The 26904-nt window shown below is 40.4% G+C and overlaps 1 protein-coding gene across 5 annotated transcripts in view; it reads right to left on the bottom strand.

The window, feature by feature from the left end:
- Positions 1–26904, bottom strand: part of LOC145412565 (putative monocarboxylate transporter 5) — a 473562-nt gene that overhangs the window by 143342 nt on the left and 303316 nt on the right. For all 5 annotated transcript variants that reach the window (XM_080282467.1, XM_080282468.1, XM_080282469.1 and 2 more), the window contains one exon: positions 3868–4034. In XM_080282467.1, the coding sequence (XP_080138593.1) occupies positions 3868–4034 (167 nt within the window). The remainder of the gene's footprint in view (positions 1–3867; positions 4035–26904) is intronic.

The raw sequence follows: 26904 nt of genomic DNA, 5'->3' as shown, positions 1-26904 counted from the left end.
AAAAGAGATAAAGATGCAACAGTGCGGCGAAGAGACAGAGGTTGAAGGGAGTCAGTAAGAGGAGGAGAGTTAATGAGACGAAAAGCCTTTGACTCCACCCTATTGAGAAGAGCTGTATGTGGGGAGCCTCCCCACACATGAGAGTTGTACTCCACACAGGGGCGGATAAAACCCCTGTATAGAGTCAACAATTGTGCAGGGGTAAAGAAAAAGCGGAGTCGGCTTAGCACACCCAATCTCTTGGAAGCAGATTTTACAAGAGATGTAATATGATCTTTCCAAGATAAGTCCTGAGTAAATGAAACCCCAAGAATGTTCAAGGATGATGCAGGATTAAGCTGAATATTATTAAACATTAGTGGGTATACCTGTGGAAGATTTTGTCGGGTTGATAGGTGTAAGAACTGAGTCATAGATGCATTAAAAACAACCATATTATTTTTACCCCAGTCAGAGATACGAGCCAAGTCAGACATTAAGTGAGCCATAGCCTCATCCCTTGTTTGTTGAAGTAACTGTTGAGATGGGCATTGCGGGAACCGAATGGAAAGGTGAAGGGTGGAGTCATCAACGTATGAGTGGATAGGGTTAGATGTACAGCTTAGAAGATCATTGATGAATAAAAGGAAGAGAGTTGGTGATAGGACAGAGCCCTGAGGAACACCACTGTTGATAGATCTAGGAGAAGAACGATGGCCGTCTAAAACAGCAGCTATAGAATGACCAGAAAGGAAGCTAGCGATGAAGGCACAGATAGAAGGATAGAAACCGTAGGAGCGATGTTTGGAAATTAAAGATTTATGCCAGACTCGATCGAAAGCCTTTGAGATGTCAAGTGCAGTGGCAAAGCTTTCGCCAAAGTCCCAAAAGGAGGATGACCAGGAGTCTGAAAGGTGAAAAGATCGCCAGTGGAGCGTCCCTGACGGAACCCGTACTGACGATCGGAAAGAAGGTTGTGATAAGAAAGATGCCTTAAAATTTTTCTATTGAGAACTGACTCGAAAACTTTTGAAATACAGGACGTTAAAGCAATTGGACGATAGCTGGAGAGTTGGGAGTGGTCACACTTCTTTGGGACTGGCTGAATGAGAGCAAACTTCCAGCAAGAAGGAAAGGTACAAGTTGACAGACAAAGGCGAAAGAGTTTGCCTAGGCAGGGTGTAGGCACAGAAGCACAGTTCTTGAGAACAACAGGAGGGACCCCATCAAGCCCATATGCCTTGTTAGTACTGAGGCCAGTGATGGCTGAAAATACATCAGCTGAAGAAATTTTAATGTCAGCCATGAAGAGGTCAGAGGGGGAAAGTGATGGAGGAATAGCACTGGAATCGTCTAAGGTGGAATTGGAGGAGAAAGTCTGTGCGAAGAGATCTGCTTTATCAGTAGAAGAAATAGCTACAGAACCATCAGAGTAGAAAAAAGGAGGGAGAGATGATGAGATAAAGTTGTTAGAAAGGTTTTTGGCAAGGTGCCAGAAGGAGCGGGAAGAATTCGAGTTGGAGAATTGAGAGCATTTAGTATGGATGAAATTATTTTTAGCAGAGCGAAGAACAGACTTAGCACGATTCTGGGCAAAAACGTAAAGATGATGTGATTCAGGGGTGGGTTGGCTCCGGTACCTTTTGTAGGCCCTCTCCTTGTTGCGGAGAGCATTAGAACAAGCGTGATTAAACCAAGGTTTTCTTGCATTAGTCAAAGGATATGAGAAAGGAATGTATGCTTCCATGCCCGAAAGAATAACTTCCGTAATGCGCAAGGCACACTCAGATGGCTCACGGCCATGGAAGCAATAATCATTCCAGGGAAAATCAAAGAAGTACTGCCTGAGGGCCTCCCAGTCCACGGCTCCAAAATGCCACAGACGACGTTTCCCTGGAAGGTCCACAGGCCGTACTGGAGTGATAGGACAGGTTAAGGTGATAAGGTTGTGATTGGAGGAGCCCAACGGAGAGAAAAGATTAACAGAGTAAGCAGAAGGATTAGTTGTGAGGAAGAGGTCAAGTATGTTGGAGCTCTCTCCAAGGCGGTCAGGGATAAGGGTAGGGTGCTGGTGGTGGTATTTTCAAAGCAGTGGGAGTGAGGCACAGAATACACCAAGGATAATTATGGCACTCAGTGACTCAGTGATGCAATACTTTGCTTTCCTGTTGGCTACTCCTAAATCATCAGATGTCCAAATGCTGTGTTATTTTTCATACACATACTTTTCAATATTTGTAATTTTAGAGCTTTAAAAAAGTAATTACCCACCATTCAGAATTGTAATGGACAGATCATGTTAAGGAAAATTATGGTACCCTTTGGCTCCAAATGTTGTGTTTTCTTTTTGTGTGGGTAATTCCCACTCATTCATTAGCTGCTTGAATGTTCTTTGTTACTCTTTACATACATATCACTCCATTTTGTCACGCTAAAGCTCAAAATGAATTAATTATAGCTGAATAACTGTAATGCACAGATCATAATGATGATAATTAAGGTAAAGGGAGACTGTATTGAATAATGCCAAAATAATCTTCCTGTCCTGTTAACCTAACCAGACAAGTGTAGGATTTTTGTTAATGCCTGATGAGTATGAAACTTCATGGAAAGAATGAGCTATTATTCAGCACAGATGCTGATACCACTATGTTTCATCGTATATTAAACAAGGCATACCTTTATTTTGTAAATTGTAACCTTGGCAAAGATGGCCAACCCACCTGGGGCTAAGCATCTCCAGTCTGTTCCCCATGTTTTCCATAGGTCACTCATGATTTTCAAGCCATTCTAGCACATAAGTCACAAAATTTTGCATAAACGAGGAAAACTGAATATATTGTCGTTACTGCAAATACCATGAAATGTGAGAGCTGGACACACAAATAACACAAGCCTTCTGAATGTTTCTTAAGGTTTTGATCAAACTTTTTTTTAAGGGGGAGGGGTAATATCAAGGAAAAGCTTTGAATCCCCTTATGTACCAAAAGGGCAGAATCAATAAAAATACTAAAGAGATGCTGATGCTGTCTGAAACTTTTCACTATTTCTGTGCTATGTGAAAGATGCATAGCTGTTAAACTAAATATATTTAAACAATGCACCAATAAATTTTGCATTCACTTGACACCCTCACATTCAGTATCAACAACAATGAAAATATTTCAGTTAGGCTAGAGAGAAAAAAAAAAGGTGATTGTGTGAAAGGAAAAAATGTGCTGCAGAGCACATCCTTTATTTTGTTTATATATTTAATTAGCTTTAAAAAAATGGAACTTCTAGCATTTGTCTGCATAGTTTGTACATACATTACTCCAGCTAATCTTCTTAAACACACAGCATTAATTTACAGATACTTATCATTTTCTTAAAAAGGAAGTCTGAAATACTACAAAATTATACTTGAGACTCATCTCAGGAGAAATTAAAACAAACCAAAGATTTTCTGCCGGAAATCTCAACAAACTTAAACCTGCTCCTCAGACTAGTTGAGTTCTTTGGTTTTAGTAAGTATAATTTGGTATAATTCTGACAGAGATCTTTGATTCTGATGATGGAACTGCAACACCGTCTCTTCTATGCTGGTTATGTCAAGTGAAAATGCCTTGCCTGCACCCCATTTTGTGTTGAAGGAAAAGAAAAGTGTTAACATTTCCTTTCTAAAAGGGTGCCTCTAAGAGTGTCTAACACACACAAAAAAATTAGTTTGGGCTAAGTAAAAACATTTACCATCTCAATACAAATGATAAAAAGGCAAAAGTCAATTCTATCAAAGAATGCAAATGTAAAACTTGAAGAAATGCTGCACATGTGGTATTATGATATTAGCAGAATACATTATGTAGGAAATGGAAAAGAGAGTACATCATGTAGGAAATGGAAAAGTACCTTCTCCATGGCTGCAGCAGGGAGGTAGACAAAGGGTGTGTAGAAACCCAGCATGCCCAGGAGGTTAGCCACTCCAATAAGAAGAAAGACAGGATTTCTCAGCAGGGAAAAGTCCATCATCTGGCCTATCGTTCCTCTGATGGATTCTGGCAGACAACTGCACTTCTCTTGAGGAAGTATGAAGATTTTGAAAAAAAAAAAATGCATTTTTTAAAAAATAAAGACAATTAAGACTACAACAAATGTTAAAGTAAAAGAAAACTTTAACAATAAAGTGATCCCTTAGTTACTGCATACTTGGGTATAGCAGTTTTCATTATCATTGCAATTTAAAAATCTGCATTCCTGCTGTTATTTTACATTTTTTGGCTTCAAAACATCATTATCATGCACCTGAGCTGGTTTCTGCCAACAATGATGGTGCAGTATCTGTGGTTTCTAATGACTTTGAGGGATTCAGAGACGAGGCCCTACTCAGGGAGTTAATACCTGGTGGTGGAGACCACTAACTCTCCACCCCCTAACCTCAACCCCATTTCAGGTTTCTCTATGGCACATGTTTTCTCCTTATCGTGCTCTTTTCATCAGTTTCTATTAACCTACCCATGACTATGCATGCTTCTGATACTTACCATAATGATGGGTATATAATTAGTGGGTCTAAATTGTCAAAACAGGGAAAAATTGGGCTTGCACTTGGGGTGCCTGGTATCCATGAGGATAAATTCCAATACCTCTGTGCTTTCCTTGTTGCGCAAGTCCATTATCACGCACCATGTTCGATACCAATTGTGCACAATAACCAAGGGATCACTGTGCCACAAAAACTTTGACTAACCACCATTCCAACTCTTATAACCACTGAACAGTACATTGCAAGTTATCAGTTACCATAATTCTTAAAAATTATTAAGTTCAAGCACTATTATTATTATTATTTAGTAGTAGTAGTAGTAGTAGCAGTAGTAGCAGCAGTAGTAGTACTATGTTGAATTTATTATTATTACATTATTATCATTATTATTATTATTATTACAGTATTATTATTAAACCAGTTTTGACAACAAAGTTTGGAAACTCTGCTTTATCACGTACAATTCAAGTCCTGTAATCTGAGGGGCAGGGGACCGAGGGTCTTTCGGACTATTGTTTTTTTAGGGCTAATGGAAGGGACCTTCGAAAATATTAGAAATATGTAAACGATCATTAAATAAACAGTTAAAATGATATGGATTAATGTTGTACTCACCAGAAATGCATAGAAGTGTAGGTGAATAGTAGCAGGCAGGTTCACACAAATCCGCAGGTAAGTCCAAGTCAGATAAATCCTTCGATAAAGGCCAGAAAAAAATCGAGAAATTTCTCTTTGACAAATTCGGAGTATTGGGATAATCGGATTATTGGTGGTTGGATTGGAAAACTTTTACTGTGTGTGTGTGTATTTACCTATTTGTAGTATATAGGAACTGAACTAAGCTCGTGCTGTCCTGTCTCCATATCTACATGTACAGTCAAGTTGCCTATGGCAAGTGATTCTATGGCACAGTTTTCTATGACACAGGAAGGTGCCAGACCCCCCAGAAATGAACCACACGCATAAAATACCTATGGTGCGGGCGCGGCAAGGTTTGAAACACACAGGCATATCCCCCTGGCACTTGGCACGCTACCTTCTTTGTAAACAAAGAAGATGGCGACCACTTCAGCTCCAACTGTGGACTTTTTTCTCTCCTATGAAGTGGTTAAACTTCACCAAATTCATTGTGTTAAGTAATGAAACATTAAAGATTCTTTCGGTAGAGTGACTAGTTTAGAGGTTTATTCGTAAAGCTGCTATGAATGAGTTAATGACGAGGCACCTATCTCTGAGCTAAGACAAAGTATAATGCCTCCCATCATCATCATCACGTATATAAGAATGATTATTAATGTGTTACATGTGTGTTTTGTTGTCACTTGAGCATACAGACTTTATTAAATAAACTTCTTCAATCAGTGCTTGACCAGGCAGCCTCCACATCTTTAATGTTTTGGTTGGTCTGCTGATCTGTGTCTACTTGACCGAGCTTTTTTTCGCTCGATCTGCAGTGCGTGGTATTGCCCAAGTAGACACAAGGCTGATCACCCTCCTGGTTTTTGTGCCTATTGTTACATGTAATACATGCAATGACTGATTGCTTGATTGTGTGCATGTATAAAGTAGGGAAAAATGGGGAAAAGTGGAGTGAAATGGGGAAATTTGGGCAAACGTCCAGAACCAAATACAATTTTTCCCATAGGTTTAGTTATTTCTGTGGCATGGGCGCGGTCCAGAACCAATTAGCTGCGCCTTAGATGACTTGACTGTATCTAGTCCAGTTTTAAACAGATGAATATTTTTTGCCTGCACCACCTCTTCGTCTAGGTCATTCCAAATACTTATGCTTGCACTCGGGAAACTGAACCTTTTAAGATCATTAAGACATCTACTTTTCCTCAACTTGAAGTCATGACCTCTTGTTCGTCTACCATCCAATGCAAAAAGATCTTCTCTATCCACCCTTTCCAATTCTCTTACATTTCCAAATATCGTAATCAAGTCACCACTTTCCCTTCTCTCACGCAGCGTTGGTAACTTCAGTTTTTCCAGTCTCTCCTCGTAGGTGAGTTCCCTTAAGCATGGTATCATCTTCGTTGCCATCCGTTGAACCCTCTCTAGTTTATCAATGTGCTTCTTCAAATGGGGTGATCATACCACAGCTGCATACTCTAGTCTTGGTCTTATCATGGTCACTGTCAACTCCCTCAGCATTTCCTCATCCATCTAATTAAAAGCCACTCTCATATTGGTCAGTAATCCATAAGTTCCTCCAATGATTTTGTTTATATGCTTTTCCGGTGAAGAGTCATCCTGAATAATCACTCCCAAGTCTTTCTCATCTTTTCTTTTACTAATTATTTCATTGCCCATTTTATATGTCCAGTGTGGTCTTTTTCACTCATTCCCATTTCTAACACATGACACTTCTTGGCATTAAAATCCATTTTCCAAGTCTGGCTCCAGCTGTGGAGTTTGTCCACATCCTCTCACAGTTTTTTACAACTATCAATACATTCAATATGTTTCATGATTTTTAGCATCATCTGTGAACATACTCATGTAACTATTCAAACCCTCTGGCAAATCATTTACATATATCAGAAACATTATTGGAGCTACGACAGAGCCCTGGGGTACTCCACTAGTTATGTTTCTCCACTGTAAAACACTGCCTCTTATAATTGTTCTCATCTGCCTTTCTATCAAATAATCTCCCATTCATTTTAACAGTTTCCCATGCATCCCTCCAAAGGCCTTCAACTTCCACAGCAGTCTCCTATAGGGCACCGTGACAAATGCTTTCTTGAGATCAAGACCGACACAATTTGCCCATCCCTCCCTCTCTTGTATGACATCTTTTACCCTACTATAGAAACTTAACAGGTCAATAACACATGATCTTCCTTCCCTAAAACCAAATTGTCTTGGTGTTATCACTTCATTTTCTTCTAAATGCTTTATCCATCTTTTTCTAATAATTTTCTCACAGATTTTACAAACAATACTAGTAAGTGATACAGGTCTATAACTGAGTAGATCTTCCCTATCTCCTCCCTTGAAGATTGGCACAGTATTTGCTCTTTTCTAATCTTTAGGTAACTGTCCATTTTCCAATGAGGTCTTGATGATGACATAAACAGGCCACACTATAGTTGCGGCGCACATGACTCTGAGGTTGTCATTATTGTACCCTGGCAACCTACCTGTTAACAGCGCATCCGATTTTGTATCATATTAGACACAAATCATATTATTATACACGAATGTGTTATACACGAATATTGTTATACAGGAACATATTATAGATGAATCACGAGCGTATCATATCATACACAAAATCGGAAGCATTATTAAGGGTAGGTTGCCAGGACATGATAATGACAACCTCAGAGTCGCGCGCTGCGACTATAACTGGTCTGCACATTCCTTCAGGATCCATCCAGCCACACCATCTGGTTCCATTGCTTTTCTCACATCCAAGTCCCTCATCAGCTGTAGCACCTCATTCACGTCAACTGTATCTTCTGCCATTCCCGTTATCCTGGGCTCCTTTTCAGGTTCCTAAATTCTTCTTCCAACACACAGATTGACTGCAGCTTTTGTTCATTATTTTGCACAATTCTTCTTCTCTTTCATAAGTTTCATCTCCATCCCTCAATCATATTTTACTGTGCTTAACTTTCATTTTAACATTTACAAACCTATAAATAGTTTCGGCTCTTTTTTACATTTAGTTACAGTATCTTTTTCGTATTTCCTTTTTTCCTCTTGCCGCACCCTTACATATTCATTTCTTACCTACTTGTACTCCTCCCAAGCCCTTTCACCATATCTTCTGCTCACTTTATTCCATGCTCTTTTTCTTGCCTCATGTGCCATTCTACATCTGTTGTTAAACCATTCTCTCTTCCTTTCCATTGCTGTGGAAAATTTTGGGACATATTTACTAACTCCTGTTTTATATACTTCTATCAAAAACTCATATTTCTCATCAACATTTGTGATCATATTCATTTGACTCCAGTCTACATTTTGGAAAAATTCTTCAGGGAAGCAAAGTCTGCCTTCCCATAATTGTATCTATATTCTCTGTGTTTTTCATCTCTTTCTCCTTCCTTTACTCCTGCCACTTCCATCTCAATAACCAGATGATCACTTTTACCAATGGGGCATGATAGGTTATGTTCCTCGCATCATTTGGGTCCTTGGTGAATACTAAGTCGAGCCTTGATGGTTTGTCGTCTCCCCTAATTCTTGTATTTTCTTTAATTAATTGGGTTAACATGATTTCCATCACCAATTCCATTAATTTATTTCCCCATGATTCTTCATTGTTCCCAGCATCCATACTTTCCCAGTCAACTTCTCTACAGTTAGAATCTCCCATTATTACTATTCTGTTTCTTCATTCAGTTAACATCTTTAGTTTAATGATGGATTCTCTTATTAACTGTTTGTAATCTTCTTTTGTCCATGCCCTAGTTCTGGGGGCACAGAAGAATACTATTACATCTATTTTTTTCTCCATAACTGTCCTCTATTTCAATTCCCAAATGTTCAGCTATGGTATTTTCAATTTCTATATTTTTTGCTCTTAAGTCATTAGTTTAAAATCATTATACCTCCCCCAAACTTGCTTTCTCTATCCATCCTCCAAATATTATAAATGTTCCATCCAAATAATTTTGTATCAACATCTCGGGGCAATTTAGTCTCCACCAAGCAAGCAATTTCAGTTTATTTTTATTTATATAGTCTCCATTTCCCCTTTCTTAGATATTAACCCATCTCCATTACTATACATATTTAGATTTAATGCACAGGTTTTATCTTTACTCATTCTTCTCTTTTTCGTATTCATATCCATCCCCCTTGTTTCCTTCACTTCCAGTTCCTCACATACCACTTCCTTACTTTCATATCCATCACTCAAAAAAAAAAAAAAAAAAATACATTTTTCCTCTGTCCTCCTGTAATTATTTTCCTTTACTTGTTCCTTCAAAGATTTTAAAACTTCTCTTTCTTCTTCATTCAAATATTTTCTTACTATTTTCCACACCTGCCTCTTTACTTAGTTTCCAGGTCACTTTAAGTACATCGTTTACTACGCTTCCTGATGACAACTTAACTCTCATTGGTCTTGCTTCCTCTATCTTATATGGCCCTATCCTCCTTACTTCCTCAATTTCTTTTTCCCACTAGTTTCCTTCAGGATCAATCTTGCCCAATATTTTTCTAACTTGATTTGAGTCTCTCTTGAGTCTCACAGATCTAACCTTTTCTTCCTCTCCTTGTTTCCAAATATTACCACACACATGTTCCATTCTACAGTTTCTCTCACTATTTTCTCTTTTTTCTTCAATATTTTCATTACATTTTCTTCCATTTTTTTCTTGTTTATTTCCCTTTCTTCCTGAATGATTTCCCTTAAGCGGACCACTTCTTTCTATTCTTCTTCCACACATGCCCACTTTGCCTTTTGCTCTTCTAATACAGAACTCACCTTCTCCATTTTGTTACTTGTCTCTTTTAGTTTTCTCCTTAATTCAATATTTTCTTGTTTCAAATTCTCAAACTCCTAGTTCGCCGTCTCATTCGCCTGTATCAGACTCTGTACAGTGTTTCTGGTATTTTCAGGCATGTTTCAGAACACTAGATTCTCCATTTTCTTTTCAAGTTCACTAATTCTCACAATCAACATTTACATCTCTCTACATTTTTGGTAGACTATATTAACATACAATACTTTAAACTTTAGACAAGACTACAGGAGACAGGACAAACATAATTCCTGAAAACTACTTCAGGTTTGCAGAAGTGGTTGAGAGGTGGTTGAGACGCATCCATTCGCTCTGACTGGTCCGCAAGCGTGCGCGTGCGCGTTTGTGTGTGTGTGTGTGTGTGTGTGTGCATATATACACACATATATATATATATATATATATATATATATATATATATATATATATATATATATATATATATATATATATATATATATATATATATATATATATATATATATATATATATATATATATATATATATATATATATATATATATATATATATATATATATATATATATATATATATATATATATATATATATATATATATATATATATATATATATATATATATATATATATATATATATATATATATATATATATATATATATATATATATATATATATATATATATATATATATATATATATATATATATATATATATATATATATATATATATATATATATATATATATATATATATATATATATATATATATATATATATATATATATATATATATATATATATATATATATATATATATATATATATATATATATATATATATATAATATATATATATATATATATATATATATATATAATATATATATATATATATATATATATATATATATATATATATATATATATATATATATATATATAATATAATATAATATATATATATATATATATATATATATATATATATAATATATATATATATATATATATATATATATATATATATATATATATATATATTATATATATACAGTGGGCTCGCACAGTGCGCGAGAGATTGGGCGATGCACGAGCTCGCGCACTGGGAATTTGTGTACTAGGAATACATAATCTTATGGGAATAATTACATATGGGCGGTACCTCCTCATACCTGGACATTTTTTAGCCCTTAGAGACATAATAAAGGTCATATGTTTCAGACACTGTACTAAAGCTATAGCTACAATAACAAAAATATGGGTAGTCACCTTAACAACAGTTGACAACAGGCCTGATGAACTTAAATAACAGGAGTTCCGAAGCGCGGCAACACTTACAGCGCCGCACTCCCCACCGCACCAACACTTCCCTCCGCAGACTCCTCTTGATCACCTTCCCCAGGGGAATCAAAGTCACTCACTTCGGCCATAAACCCTTCAAAGTCCAATGCTGACACTTCTGACATTGCATCCTCTTCATCCTCAACAGGAACAGGAGCAGACGATGTCGATGGTTCCGCTATTTCACCAACTTGAGCCCGCTGTGTGTAGCTTGTTATGAGCGTCTGTCTTCTCCTGTTTATTTCTTCCCTGTGCCTGTCTGTGTAGAAATGGAAGAGTTTGTCGATACCAACCAGAAGTTCCTACATTCTTAGGTTGCTCACTTCCTGTTCCTTCACCTCTTCCTTGAGCTTATCCATGGCAGCAAGGATCTTGCTAATGTTTGACATACACAGCTCAGTCCTGCCATCCATCACGCTAGGCTGCTCAACTTGACTCTGTCTGGCGCATCAACATGACGACATGTGACGCGCTCTGTGAGGGGTGGTCGCGCACTAGTAGAAAATGGCACTTTTGAGCCACTCCTTGCCTCTGCCTCGCGTTCTGTGCAGTAAACTCGCGCATTAAAGGGTTTTTGGTTATGATTTTTGGTCACTCATGCACAAGGCGAATCGCGCACTGCGGTGACGCGCACTGTGTGAGCCCACTGTATATACATACATAAATACATACATATATATATATATATATATATATATATATATATATATATATATATATATATATACTGTATATATATATATATATATATATATATATATATATATATATATATATATATATATATATGTATATATATATATATATATATATATATATATATATATATATATATATATATATATATATATATATATATGTATCTCTATCTATCTATCTATCTATTGCCAGACGCCTAAATCCCATTTGGGGTGGCCACAAACAAATCGCCTCCACGTCGCCCAGTCCCCCGCCATTTCACTGCCTTGCTCCCAACTCACACCCCCCTCTCTCATATACCTCTCCACCCCATCCCTCCATCTCATCCTTGGCCTCCCCCTCCCTCTTTTCCCCTCCACCTCACTCACATACACTCTCTTCATCAGTCTTTCACCCTCCATCCTCTCCACATGGCCAAACCACCTCAGTGTGTTCCTCATAACGCTTCCTATCACATCTACGTCCACACCACAACGCTCCTTTATATCCTCATTCGTCAGCCTGTCTCTCCATGTGACTTCACAGGCTCCTCTTAAATAACTCATTTCCACTGCTCTCACTCTTGACTTGTGTCCTTCCAACAACGTCCAAGCTTCACTTCCATACGTTAGAGTTGGTATCACAATACTGTCATGTAGTAATTTTTTCACTTCTATGCTCACTTCCCTGTTTCTTATCACTGCTATCAAGGAACCAGCAACCTTTCTTCCCTGCTGTACCCTTTCAAGCACTTCACCCTCCAAACCTCCATCCTTACTCATCACACTACCCAAGTACTTAAATGTACTCACATTTTCCAATTCCTCACCATCCAACCTCGCTGTACATTCACTGACTTCACCTCTCTCAAAGACCATCACTTTACTCTTCCCTACATTCACCTTTAGATTCTATTTCTTACACACTCTCCCAAACTCATCCACCAAGCCTTGCAGCTCCCCTTCATCTTCACTCAACAACATAGTATCATCTGCAAACAACAGCACAGGGAGTGTCCAAACATTATCCTCTCTCACCAGGGCCACTCCAACATCCACTAACCTACCTTGTACCTCTTTTATTACCCCATCCATGAACAGATTGAACAACCATGGAGACATGACACATCCCTGTTTCAACCCAACCTCCAAAGAGAAAAATTCACTTAGTTAACCATCCACACGCACTGCAGTCTTAGCACCATCATACATACTCTTCACAGCATTCAACAACTTCCCATCTACTCCATATATTCTTAATACTTTCCACATTCCTTGTCTATCCACCCTGTCATAAGCATTCTCCAAATCCATGAAAGCCGCATACGACTTTTTTCCCTTCTCTAGAAACTTTTCCACTAAAGAACTAAGAATGAATATCTGATCTACACAACCTCTTCCCTTCCTAAAGCCTCCCTGTTCTTCTCCAACTAATTCCTCTGTTCTTTCTCTAACTCTGTCAATAAGTATCCTACCATACACTTTTCCTATTATACTAAGAAGACAAATGCCCCTATGATTACCACACACTTCTTTTTCCCCTTTTCCTTTGTACAAGGGAATAATTATACCTGACTTCTAATCCTCCGGGACTCTACCTTCCTCCCAGGCCAATCTGCACATCTTCCATATCCACTCTACTACTATCTCTCCCCCATGCTTCAGCATTTCACCACACACTCCATCAATTCCTGGGGCTTTCCCCAATTTAAATTTCTTCATTGCTTTCACAACTTCTATCCTACTAATTTCTTCCTGTCTTCTCACCTCTCTCCTTCTCCCAGCCATTCCCCAGCCACTTATACTTGCATTACTTCCATCCTCTATGTTCAACAATTCCTTAAAGTGTTCTCTCCATCTGCTCACTTTTTCTCCCTTCTCCACTATTATCTCCACCATTTTTATCTTTCACTCCCTTGCTAACCTCACTTCCACCCTGTCTTACTCTCTTCACCTCTTTCCAGAACATTTTCTTACAGTCCCTCCACTTTACACTCAAATTCCTTCCAAATTCCACATCCACTCTCTTCTTACTCTCCCTTACTAATCTTTTCACCTCTCTCTTTCTTTCTACATATAACTCTCTCTTCCGCCTGTCAACTTCTTCCACACCCCTATTTCTCATCCATTCATTGTATGCTTTCTTCTTTTGTGCCACAGACTGTCTCACCTCTTCAGTCCGCGAAGCTGTTCCTTGCACCCCCCTCTGTCTTCTCTTCCTCCCACACACCACATGACATGCTGCACATATTTCTTCTGTAAATATCCTGTACACACCTTCCACATCTCCCATCTGCTCCAATTCATATTTGCCCAATCGTTCCTCCACTTCTCTCTTATACGCTGCCTTTTTCTCATTCTCTTGTAATCTTTCCACTCTCCTTGCAATTACTCCTTCCTCTCGTCTTTCCCTTCTTCTATTCCTCCATCTTACTTGTATCCTAATTCTGGCCACCACCAAGTAGTGGTCAGAAAGTCCACTCCCCCAACCTCTTTAAGCTCTTGCATCCATTACACATCTTCGCATCCTTTCATCCACACACACATAATCAATCATTGCCTTCCTTTCATTCAGTTCACCACCCACCCTTCTCATCACTCGCCATGTATACCTGTGGATCATTTTATGCCTGAAGAGGGTATTGGCTATCACCAACCTTCTCCTAGCACAAATGTCCACTAATGCACTCCCATTCTCATCTATCTCAGCAGGCACACCCCACTCGCCAACTATTCCATCCACCTTCACATTCCCTACTTTACCATTCATATCACCGATCAAAAACACTCTCTCATTCCTTCCAAAATTTTCCATGCACATATATGCACAAATATATATACAGTATATATATATATATATATATATACAGTATATATACAGTCGGTGAAATGGAAGTCTGGACCCTCTAATTCGCACCATATATTTGGTTGGGTCCAAGAAATATTGTACGAAAATTCCTATAGTCGGTGGATTTTTTTCTGGTGGCTTCTAGCAACTTTATTGGCTTACCACCAAATGCTGTGAGATTATTAGCTCAGTGCCTACCTGACTTTGGATGGGAAAGCACGTCAGATTTTCTTGTCCTGCCTGGCACTTGTTAATTTTAAAGCTCTCGTTTTCACACCTTTCTCTGCCTTAGTGAATCATTGGAGATGGGTCCCAAGCCATTAACTGATATATATATATACAGTGGTCCCTCGCATTTAGCGTGTTGCAAGTTAGCGATTTTAGCATCTGATGATAAGTTAGAAAAGGGACCAATCCCGCGCATTTAACGACTGTCTTACATGTTTAGCGATGTAAGGCGTGAAATACCTTGCCCATCTGCCACCAGACTGCCATTGTTATCATTGTTGTGAGCACCTGGCAACCTTGGGTGCTTTTTTTCCTCTCACAGTGCTGATCATTTGGCGTTTGTTGCTGGTGAGTAGATGTATAACCATACAGTACTGTATCTGTATAATGTATTGGTAATATACTGTGATTCATTTTCAGCACTTTAAGTACGAAATAGGGGATCAACAGGGTGACTTGGGGGATGGGAGCAGACTAACTAGTATTTTTCCCATATAAAGTACACTTCCTATTTAGCGATGGTTTCGCCAGACCAATTAAATCGCTAAATGCAAAGGACCACTGTATGTCTACATATATATATATATATATATATATATATATATATATCATGAATCCTATCCAGGTCCTCCTGCAGCATTTTACAGTCTTCTTCAACTTCTACTCTCATGATCTTTGCATCATCAGCAAAGAGACCTGCATTACTGTTCATTCCATCTACCATATCGTTTACGTTAATCAGGAACATTATGGGCACTAACATTGAGACCTGTGGGACTCCACTTGTTACTTTCCTCCACCCAGACATCCAGTCTTTTATTACTGTCCTCATCTCTCTGTCTCTCAAGAAGTCTCTCATCCACTCTTAGAGGTTCCCCTTCAGTCCTCCTATGGGTTCCAGTTTGCACATTAGTTGCTTGTGGAGTACTTTGTCAAAGGCTTTCTCCACACCTAAACACACACAATCCACCCAACTCTCTCTCCTGTAGGACAACTATCGCCCTTGAGTAGAAGCTCAGCAAGTTGGAAACACACAACCTTCCACTTCTGAATCCAAACTGACTTTCTGCCAAATTGTTCAGCCCCTCCAGATATTTTATCCATCTGTCTTTCAGGAAGCTCCCGCACAGTTTTGCAACCATGCTTGTAAGGACACCAGTCTGTAATTCAGGGGTACTTCCTTGTTTCCTCCCTTATAAATTGGTACCACACTGGCCCACTTCCATTTCTGTGGCACTTTCCTTTCTCCATAAAACACACAATTACACCGTAAGTCTTATCCGCCATTTGTTCTCTGCATTCCTTTTGCATCCAATTAGAGATCACGTCTGGTCCTGGGGCCTTCCTCACATCTTGAGTTTCCAGTAATTTGTATACTTCTTGCACTTCAACCTTTACATCTTTAAACACCACATTTCTAGTCACTTCCTCCTCCTCCACAAAATCACTTTTTCTAGTGAAGACTGATTTGAAGCATTTGTTCATTATTTCAGCTTGCATAACCACATCTTTATAGACATTTCATTCTTTCACTGCTTTGCGCAGTGGCAGTATCGTAACCAATCAGGTCTTGCCGAAGTGACGTATTTGCTGCTGCTATAAAGCTCGAATTGGGAAAAGTTGTCAGTACCATCTCAGCACTTTTGCGGCACCTCGGTTTGCGTTACCTTTCCTAGAAGGGTATCAAGTCGTACCTCACCTGCTTGTGGTGACCTCGCAGACACCCTGTTTTTTTCCATTTCTGTTCTTTGTGTTTTTTTCGTTTTTCTTTTTTTCTCCTAAATTAGGGTGACACAAATGGGGGCGGCGCTACCCAGGTTTATCCCGGGTAGTATTGTATATACTTTTTGCTGTTGTTGTTGTCATTTTGTTTTGTTTTTTGTTCTCCTTTACCATGAGCAAACAACACCAGTGCCCTCGCTGCAGTAGGTCTGTAGCAAAAAGTGCACGAGCACTGAAGTGCGCCAACTGCAGTGAGTGGGTTCATATAGCTTGTGAAAATTTGGACACAGGCGACTATCCATTTATGAAGAAGAGCCACCAGCTGGGCTTTCGCTGGCTGTGTAGCCAATGTGTTGCACCAGTGGATGAGATCTTGGCTGGTGGAGGAAGTAGTACCAAGAAGGAGTTTGAAGATAAAGTTATTGGGCCAATCTTTCAGGCAATTAGAGATGTTTCTAATAGACTGGAGGCACTAAAGACCAAGGTCTCATCACCCATGGCTGTCACGCAAGATCGGGCCAAGTCATTTGCGGATGCTGTTCGCAGGTCTCTCGTGGGGGAAGGGAAGGATCTGCCTGGGGGCATGATTGAGATCAGTGCTCACGGCCAGAAAAAAGCCATTCATAGTCGGCATGTAATGACTGTGAAACCAAAGAGTGGTGCTGATGCCCTGGCAAATCAGATGGGACCAGAAGACATCAGAGGTGTACTTAACTCGGTATCGGTTGATAGCTGTCTTAAGACCAAGGCTGGTGGGTTGGTAATGAAGTTTCCGTCAGCTGAGGCCAAAGGCGAGGCAACTGGGGTGCTCAGTGATCATTTTGGCTCTGAGGATACTGTCGCTGCACGGCAAGCTGCGGCAACAACTACAGCAATACGGATGACAACAACGATGTTGACGACGCTGATGATGGTGATGACGACTTACACCAGGCATTCAATGGGAACACAACACACGCAGCTGCGGCTGACTCACCCACCATCAGACCACCCACCATCCGACCACAACCACCCATACCACAATCACGTCATCCACAACAATCAGTAAGGGATAAAGGATATCGAAAAACGTTACGAGACAAATATCGTTACCTGCGGCACCTTGAAAAGCTGGAAGAAGCCACAGATCAGTGAATGGTGAAGAATGAAAAATGAAAAGTGAATGAAGAGTGAGTAATAATAAGAGGGAGTGCCGAGGCACACAGGTACTCTCACAGCCCTGTACTGTCTACACTTAATTAAATTTATGTGCCCCAAAAGGAAGAGCTAGATACGGCCTAATGGAGTAGTATCCTACGTATATAAACAGAGATAAGAGAAAAGTGATTCAAAACTAAAAGGTAACCATGTCTAGTGTGAATTAAGGTTATCTACCAATCTATCTACTGCCAGACACCATAATCCCGTAAAGGGTGGCCATCTGACACTGAGTTAGTTGTTTTACAGGAAGGGGCACCAACCCTCCACCAACCCACTTGTTGACACGTATGGAGCACGTATGGTTTGGTTATATGGTTACCACCCAGCGTTGTAAATGGTTTCTTGGCTTACAGGAAACCATTTGGCTTGTCACTCAATGTAAAGCCACCTGTAAAGGAAAGAAAAGGAATAAGAAGTGACAGGAAAGATGGGAGAAATAGGAAGAGAGGAGGGCAGGCACAGAAAAAGAATGATAAAAGCTATGGAAGTAGGCAGCACTACATCAAGTGAGTGGATGATGGTCGCCACCACCTATTTTAAAATGTTGTGGACCAGACCCGACTAAGAACACTGAGAGACGTGAACGAAGGATATGAAGAGTACACGCCTACTTCCGGCCCCTGTACTTTTCCTGAGGGAGAAGCAGATGGTTGGAAGTCAGTCGAAGCAGAGAGGGCAAAGAGTCTAGGAGAACTTGGGGAAGATCTTATCTAGGAGGCCCGCCTGAGCACCCTACCACAACGATGAGACTGGTGATGTCTTGGTACTCTACGGTATCAGTGAGTAGACATTCTTGTTAGAGGACATGGAGGAAAGTGGAACTGAGAGTAGGGAAGAGAGAAAGGAGAGGAAAGTGAAATACACTGTGAAATATATTGAGAGTATACTGTAGAGCCATGGTAGGGTATAACAGGACGGGCCGGATAATTTGTATGATTGTTAAACTAACTTATTTGCTCAATGATGAAAAGAACAAAGATTACATAAGGGTTAAGTGTCTTTATTAAGGAGTATTGAGTAGGGCAGATAACTGTGTTAAAGAGTGGTGTTAATTCTACAGAAATATATTGAAGTAACTTGAGGTGAAGTGATACTAGAATAAAATGTTACAGTGATTAATGTTCTAGTAGTGACAACGCTATAGTGATATGATGGTATGCTAGAGTATTATCCTTAGTATTATTCTAAGTGTAGGAGAATATTACTTTTAGTATTATCTTTAGTTGACAAGTAATAATCATAGTGACATTTCAAGTGTTACGCGAACAATACTTGTGAATTGTTACTTGTTTAATGGGACTTAGTTGTACTGTTGATTACCATTGTAAGGTGGGATGATTTAATAGTATTATTATAGAGTAAGACCATAAGGCAGTTACATAACTTGAGTTCGTGGAGTGAACCAAATAAGTTGATGTTTTTGACTTAGTGTATAATTTGTACATAGTTTGTAGATAAATGGAGAAAAGAAAATTAGTTTTGAGTAACCTTAGAATCCCTTCCTCTTAATAAGGAACGAGACACTCCCACATAGTGCCGGCCTTAAATGGACTTATGATTACTTGATGTGTTGTTATGTCTGGCTCCCCTCTTGTACCTATCCAGCGCTACCTAATGAAACTTGATTAAATTTGACTAAACCTGATTTGGACTTAATGTAACTGAACTTAGTCTTCCATAGGAGAAGAATAGACAAAGAGTAAAGCAAGTAAGGTGAGCACGACAGCACTTTTTGCATATCAGAGCCAAAGAAAATGGTGCCAAAAATGATCATGACAGGTCTTTCCTCTGCCTTGGGTGACTCTGACATCATCCCAAACATTCTCAGAAAAAACAATAAAATTAAGATGCTCGTTGATCGAGGTTGTACCCTCAACCTTCTCTTCACAAGGACAAGGAATGACACCAAAACTGCTGTCTTGAAGATGTTGCCAGAGGTGAGATCCTCCATTGTGGAACAGGGAAATTACATCTATGTGGATCTTACAAGATGCCGTGCTTTCGATAGCTTCTGGGTTACACAGTGTCATCACTGTCAGGGCTTTGGTCATACATTTGAGAGATGTTCTAGGAAAAACGATGAACCTAAATGCATCTTTTGTGCTGGAACCCATAAATCTAAAGATTGTAGTAACAGAAATTCTCCCAAATGCATCAACTGCACTTCTTTAACCCTTTAACCGCGGGTATTGTTTTGGTCTGACTGTCCTCTCCCGCGGGGGGTTTCAGCCAAATGTAAACAAACCTTTAAACCTTAATAACTCTGCACAGAATAAAGCTAGAGAAAAAAATAAGGTACCATTAGAAAGTACTAACCTTCAGCTTTCCATTGATGTAGGTTTCATGACTTTGTTGACTTTCACAGGACGGGGAGAGCCGTTAGAAGTGAGGGGTGTGAAATAACTATTTTACGCCCCACACACCAGTACCAAATGCCAACCACTCTCTCATAATAGTAATAAAAACATATATGAACACTGTACATACGATAAACACCCACTCCGTGTTCACTGAGGTAGGTAAAAGGCACTTCCCTGCAGCTGCGCCCGCTCTTCACTGCGGCGGCACCCGCTCACTGACGTTTCATGCGATCTTTTCATTCTTTCTAACTTCTAATATTATTTTACATATAATCTGGGCAATATACATTATATTTACACTGCACTTATTACTATATTGCGTCACTGGCGCATCACAGAATTACACAAGTGCCGCAGATTCTCTTATTACAATATCACTTATTATACTGGCCAATATTTACATTTTTTTCTAGGCAAAATATCCCTTATTACTACATTATCCATTATATAATTATTGGCAAAGCACGTCACTGTCACATCACTATATATCACTGTCACTTTCAGTATTTACTCAGAGAGTGGTAATCGTCAAAGCACGGAGTTACACATAGAGCGACTTGGCATTCCAGGCACTGGTGTGTGCTCATTTTTCTCGTCCTAGGCCTCCGTGTGGTGTTATGACATACTCTGCAGCGGCCCTGTGACAACCTGCCGCCTGCTGTAAGAGGCAATTTCACAAGCTGGTGCCGGCTCATGTAATTGCGGCACTCAAGACAGTCAGGTTGTGTGTCAGAGTGTCGCCTCGGGATCAATGCCGTCACCTGACCAAATCGTGCAAGTAGCTGCTGCACGACAGTCTTGGAAAACTGTCTCAGTGATGGTTGCCTTATGCCCCCGACTTGTGTCTTGTAGAGAATGAAGGCGTTGAGCATGCACATATCGAGCACGTGCAGGCAAGCCTTCCTGTACCATCGGGTGTTTCTCCTGAGACAGTCGATTTCGCCAATCATCATATCAGACTTATCAACAAGTCTCATATTGACACTGTAATCAATGACGGCATCAGGCTTCATGATTGGCTCTCCCGTCCTGTAGCTGACCTTCCCAGTTCTCTGCAATTCCCCCTTGTGGATGGTGCTGATCATATTCACGACCTTCTTGTCATGCCACCTGATCGCAAGAAGCTTGTCTGACTTCTTCAGGTGAACATCTCCCTTGGATGATGATGATGCTTCGGGGAAACTTGGCCACTCTTTCCCATAGCTCCGTACAGTGCCAACAGTGCCAATGCCGTGTTCAGCAAGGTATTTGGAGAGTTTCGGTGCTGTGTAGTAATTGTCTGTGTACAGCACATGATTACCACCAAAATACATCTCCATCAGCACTTTTACAATGGAGCCAGAGAAGCCAAGGGGGTCTTTCCTGTTCACATCCATTGTACTAGCCGAGTAGATGACAAAATCCAGGATATACCCCGTCTCACAGTCACACAGCACAAAGAACTTTATCCCAAAGCGGTGGCGTTTGCTGGGGATGTACTGCATGAATTTGAGACGTCCTCTGAACAATACCAGGGATTCGTCTATGACGACTTTCTGCATAGGCTGGAAAAATCGCATAAATTGATCCCTAATCCTGTTGAGAAAATCCCTCACTTTCCACAAAGGGTCAGTTTGGGACGGGTTTGCATTGTCAGCGAAGTGCAGGTATCCAAGCAGCTGTCGGAACCGATCCCGTGACATATACTTCCCGAATATTGGGATAGTAGTAATGTCATCCACGAGCCAGTACTCCTCCAACTCATGTCTCTTTATATGGGGCATCAGAGACATTAGTGCAAAAAAAACATACAGCTCTCTGATTCCGACAGGCAACCACGACACTTGCTTTGGTGAGCCAATAGGTCCCAGCCCTTCTGCTGCACACTGAGCTGCATACCTATTGGTCTCATCGCTGACATGCTGGACGATTTCATCATCCATGAAGGCCAGGAAGTAGTCAACAAAGTCATCTCCTGCATTGCATGGGAAGGCAGGCTGTATTCCAGCATTTGTCATATCAAACGGTGGATTGTGTGGCTGAAAATCTGCACCGTCAGACCAAACAAATGCATCCACTTTCCCTGTGCGTGGTTCAGTGGCAGTGGCAGGTTGCATTGCACTCGTTTCCCTGTGAGAAGGAGCTGAGGTGGAGGCAATGGGTGAGGCAATGGGTGAGGCAGGAGGTGAGGCAGGAGGCGAGCGGGAGGGGGGTGAGGCAGGAGGCGAGCGGGAGGGGGGTGAGTGAGGGGGCGGTGAGTGGGGGGGGTGGCGAGGGTGAGGGAGCTGAGCGGGGGGCAGGCGGGGGGGTTTCTGACCTGGTGCGTGGTGAAACTTGACCCTTTCTACCCCGCTTATCACCTCGCTTATCGCCCAACTTTGCCCTCCAACTGCCACGCATCCCCTTTGTTCTAGGCCTGCCTGCCCTGCCTGCACGGCCTGCCTTCCCTCGCTTTGCAGGCTCTGGGAATTCGTACTCCTCAGATAATGTAGACTGAGGAGAGGGCACGGCAGATGATGATGATGATGTGAGGGCAATAGGGCTAGGGGAACGGGAAATTGATGGGAAATGCTTACTAGGGCCTGGTGTGGGAGACGTGAGCCTGCGCTTCACTCCCTTCCCACGTGCAATACCAGATTTGCCCATAGGAGCCTTCCCTTTCCCAGAGTAAGTTGGGGGTGGTGGGGGGGGAACAACACAATCACTTTCATCACTGTCACTACCAATGGAAAATGGTTCACCACCAATCACTGCCAAATCGTCACTGCTTGCTGTGAGTGTGTCACTTTCACTGCCACAATCAAGAGTAGTACTTACTGTTTTGTCCAGCTCAGTTCTAATTTCAGGAGTGCTCAACCCCTTCTGCCTCGCCGTCGGCAGTTCCTTTACCGGTGTAGAGGTAGAGGGAACACTAGCACTAATCACTTTAGAGGAGGAAGCGAGCGACGATAAGTCGGGACGGAGCGCCATTCTCACGCACAGAGCTGGACAGATACTGACTGATGCGGGTCAGGGCAGGGGAGGGGGGGGCCCCCTCGGGGTTGGAGGAGGGAGGTGTGGGATGGCTGGCGTGAAAGAACTCGACAGCTACTCTTGTGTGAGACACTTTGCGCGCCGGGAAAACGCGCGGTGTTCAAAATATTCACGATCATTCCAGAATGACACCTGCGGTTTGGTCCAGTTTTGTCAATGTCATTCTGGAATGACACCCGCGGTTAAAGGGTTAAGACATCAAAATGCTAATTCAAATTCACAGTCGGTTGCCCATTTTGCATCAAGTCGAGACTGTCCGATTATGATTTCTCATAGGAATAGATTGATTGAAAACACCAATTTTGACCATTCAAAAAACTGACTACGTCCCTCTTGAACCAGTTAAGGATGGGCCTTTTAAATATTCGTTCTATCCGTAATAAGATAGACTATGTTAATGAAACTCTAAATCAGCACGAGCTTGACATTTTGTGCTGAACTGAAACCTGGTTGTAAGAGTCTGATATCGATATTATTCGTAATGCTTTGCCTAAGACACATTCTATTATTAGTATTCCCAGGCCTGCTGCTGACTATCCAGGAGGAGGTGTAGCACTCATCTACTCCGCAGCACTTCCAAACGTTTCTCTGACTGACTCAGACCTGACCCCATCTTCATTTGAATTTATGGAAGTATTAATAAATTTCCATCACAATACAATTAGAATTGCAATTGTCTATCAACCAGGTCATCCGGACAGAGATCGGGGTTTTATGGAGGAGTTTGGGCAGTTTCTTGAAGGGTTTTCTCTTAAACCTGGAGGACTTCTTGTTTGTGGTGATTTCAATTACTGGGTTGACAGTCCAGAGTCAAAACCATTTTCTTCAGAATTCCTTGAGTTGATCACCCAGAACAATTTTTTCAATCATGTGAGTAATCCAACTCATGTCTCAGGACATGACCTTGACTTGATCTTGTCCCCTGTTGGTTGCAGGCGTGTATCTGATGTGGAGGTTGACCCAATTTGACCCCCTCATCTCTGATCATGCTCTGATCACTCTTAGTTTTGATGTCCCGAATCCCCTTCATATGAAAGGGTCATCAGGTTCAGAAATTACTGGAATGTTGACCGCCAGTTGATGTGTCTTGAAATTGATCAATGTTTAAACTCCATTGATTCTTCCAGTCTTTCTGCTGATGAACTGGTTGATATTTACAACAACGAGCTTAGGTCAATTTTTGACCACTATTGTCCTGAGGTAGTAAAAATAATCACTGTAAGAGATGATTCTCCATGGTATGGTCCATCCATTAATTCTTTGCATAGACAACGTAGATGGGGCAGAACATGAGTGGCACTTACAGCGGACAGAAGTAACTCGTTTGCATTATGTTTTTGTGAGAAGAGCAGTCATTCACACTGTAAAAGCCCAAAAGGCTAGGTATTATCAAATAAAGTTGATTCATGTGGTGGTGATAAAAAAAAATGTCTGCAGTTGTGAACAATTTGGTTGGTCGGAGGAATGTAATTGTTAAACCAACTTCTTTATCTGATACCCAATTGGCTTCTGATTTTGCTTCATTTTTTACAAGTAAGATATCTCGCATAAGAAGTGATTTAGTCAGTAGTTCCCCTAGTGAAGTGTACTCAGTTGACTTCCAGCCACGGTGCACCGGGGATCATATGCTTTCAACATTTCATCCCCTGGATGTAAACAAAGTCAAGTGTTATATCAGAGAACTTAATAAAACATTTTGCTCACTTGATCCATGTAACATGTCACAACTACCTGATGTGTATGAGCACGCTGCAGACTTTATCTGCAACATAATAAATAGATGTTTCTTAGAAACTAATATTGTACAGTCTGAGAAACATGCTTTCCTTAGGCCCCTAATTAAGAAACCTGGCCTTGCTGTCGAGAGCATGACAAATTATCGTCCTGTCTCTAACCTGTCTTTTTTATCCAAGATTATTGAGCGGGCCATACTCGATCAACTCGTACCACTACTGGAACACAACAGAGTTGTTCCTGTTGTTCAATCAGCATACTGAAAATACCATTCAATGGAAACTGCACTAACAAGGATTCAGAGTGACTTGGTGGCAAACACTTGTTGTGGGATGTCTTCACTCCTAGTTCTGTTGGATCTGTCTGCAGCTCTTGATACAGTAGATCATAAACTATTGTTAGACGATCTGTATTTTTATGGCGTTCATGATAGTGCCCTTTTGCTCCTTAAGTCGTATCTGTCAGACAGATCTCAGAGAGTGGTTGTTGATTACGCTAGCTCTGATTCTGCTCCCCTTCTGTTCAGACTCCCTCAAGGATCAGTTTTGGATCCAATTCTATTTACTATCTACACAAGTAGTTTATCGTCTCTACTTGATGCTCATGATGTGTCCTATCATTTTTATGATGAAGACACCCAACTCTATGTTAAGATGTCAAATATCAATGATACTAAGACAAAGTTTGAATCTCTAATGTCTGATATTAAGATTTGGATGGCTAAGAGGAAACTGAAGCTGAATGATGGTAAAACTGAGATCATCATCATCAGAGGTAACAGAAGGGGTGATGACACTGACAATGCCCTGGCTTTGAACATTGGGATGTCACAGCTTCACCCAGTCAGTTCTGTTCGAAATCTGGGTGTTTATTTTAATTCTATGTTAAATTACAAAGAACATATTAATCAGGTTGTAAGAGGGTGTAACTTGCATATCAGAAATCTGTACTCTGTGAGAAAATTCCTGAATAGACGGTGCCTCTTAACATTGGTCCATGAGGTGGTCTTGTATTGTAATTCACTGTGGGTTGGTCTTCCAAATAATATACTAGCAAAAGTTCAGTCTGTGTTGAACAGGGCAGCACTGCTTATCTTTGGTCTCCCCCCGAGAACCTCAACTACCCCGTTTCTGATTGAGTTGCATTGGTTACCAGTAAAAGCTAGAATTGAATTTAAACTGTGTCTTATTACATTCTAGGTTCTTAAGATTGGTGAACCAAAGTATCTTGCTGAATTGTTAAAACTCCCATCGGCACGCCCAGGTGTGATGTTACGCAGTGAAGATGATTCCTTGCGTCTCAATGAGCCAGGAGCCATTCACTAGTCATCTTTCTCAGATCGTTCTTTTGTGTATAGAGCCCCTAGATTATAAAACAGATTGCCATTGTCCACAAGACAACTCTTTACTGTTGAATCCTTTAAGAGACAACTGAAAGCCTTTCTTTTTTCAAAATACTATGACCTGGAGAGAGGTACTATGATGGATGATTATAGGGTTTAATTATTGCCACTTTCATGTATATATGATGTAGCTTATATTATATACAAGAAATGTCACAATTCTTGTAACTGTAAAAATAATGTATGGGTGTCGAGCGCTATTGAATTCCCAAAGGAAGAACTAGTGCTTTTGAGAAAGAAAATGCCAGATTATTATTATTATTATTATTATTACTTTCAGCTTACTGATTCCTTCCTTTTGTTTCAATTTCCCATTAAGAAACCAGTAAAACAATTTAGGTTCTCCCTTACATTTGTGAACTGTACCTTTCTGAAGTTTCTTCCTCTCTACGTATTCTTGTTTAT

This window comes from Coenobita brevimanus, chromosome 93 (assembly GCF_032717465.1).
Source record: "Coenobita brevimanus isolate Jiangsu-jjx chromosome 93, ASM3271746v2, whole genome shotgun sequence".
NCBI classification, from domain to species: domain Eukaryota; kingdom Metazoa; phylum Arthropoda; class Malacostraca; order Decapoda; family Coenobitidae; genus Coenobita; species Coenobita brevimanus.
This window is presented reverse-complemented; position numbering and strand designations above follow the sequence as displayed.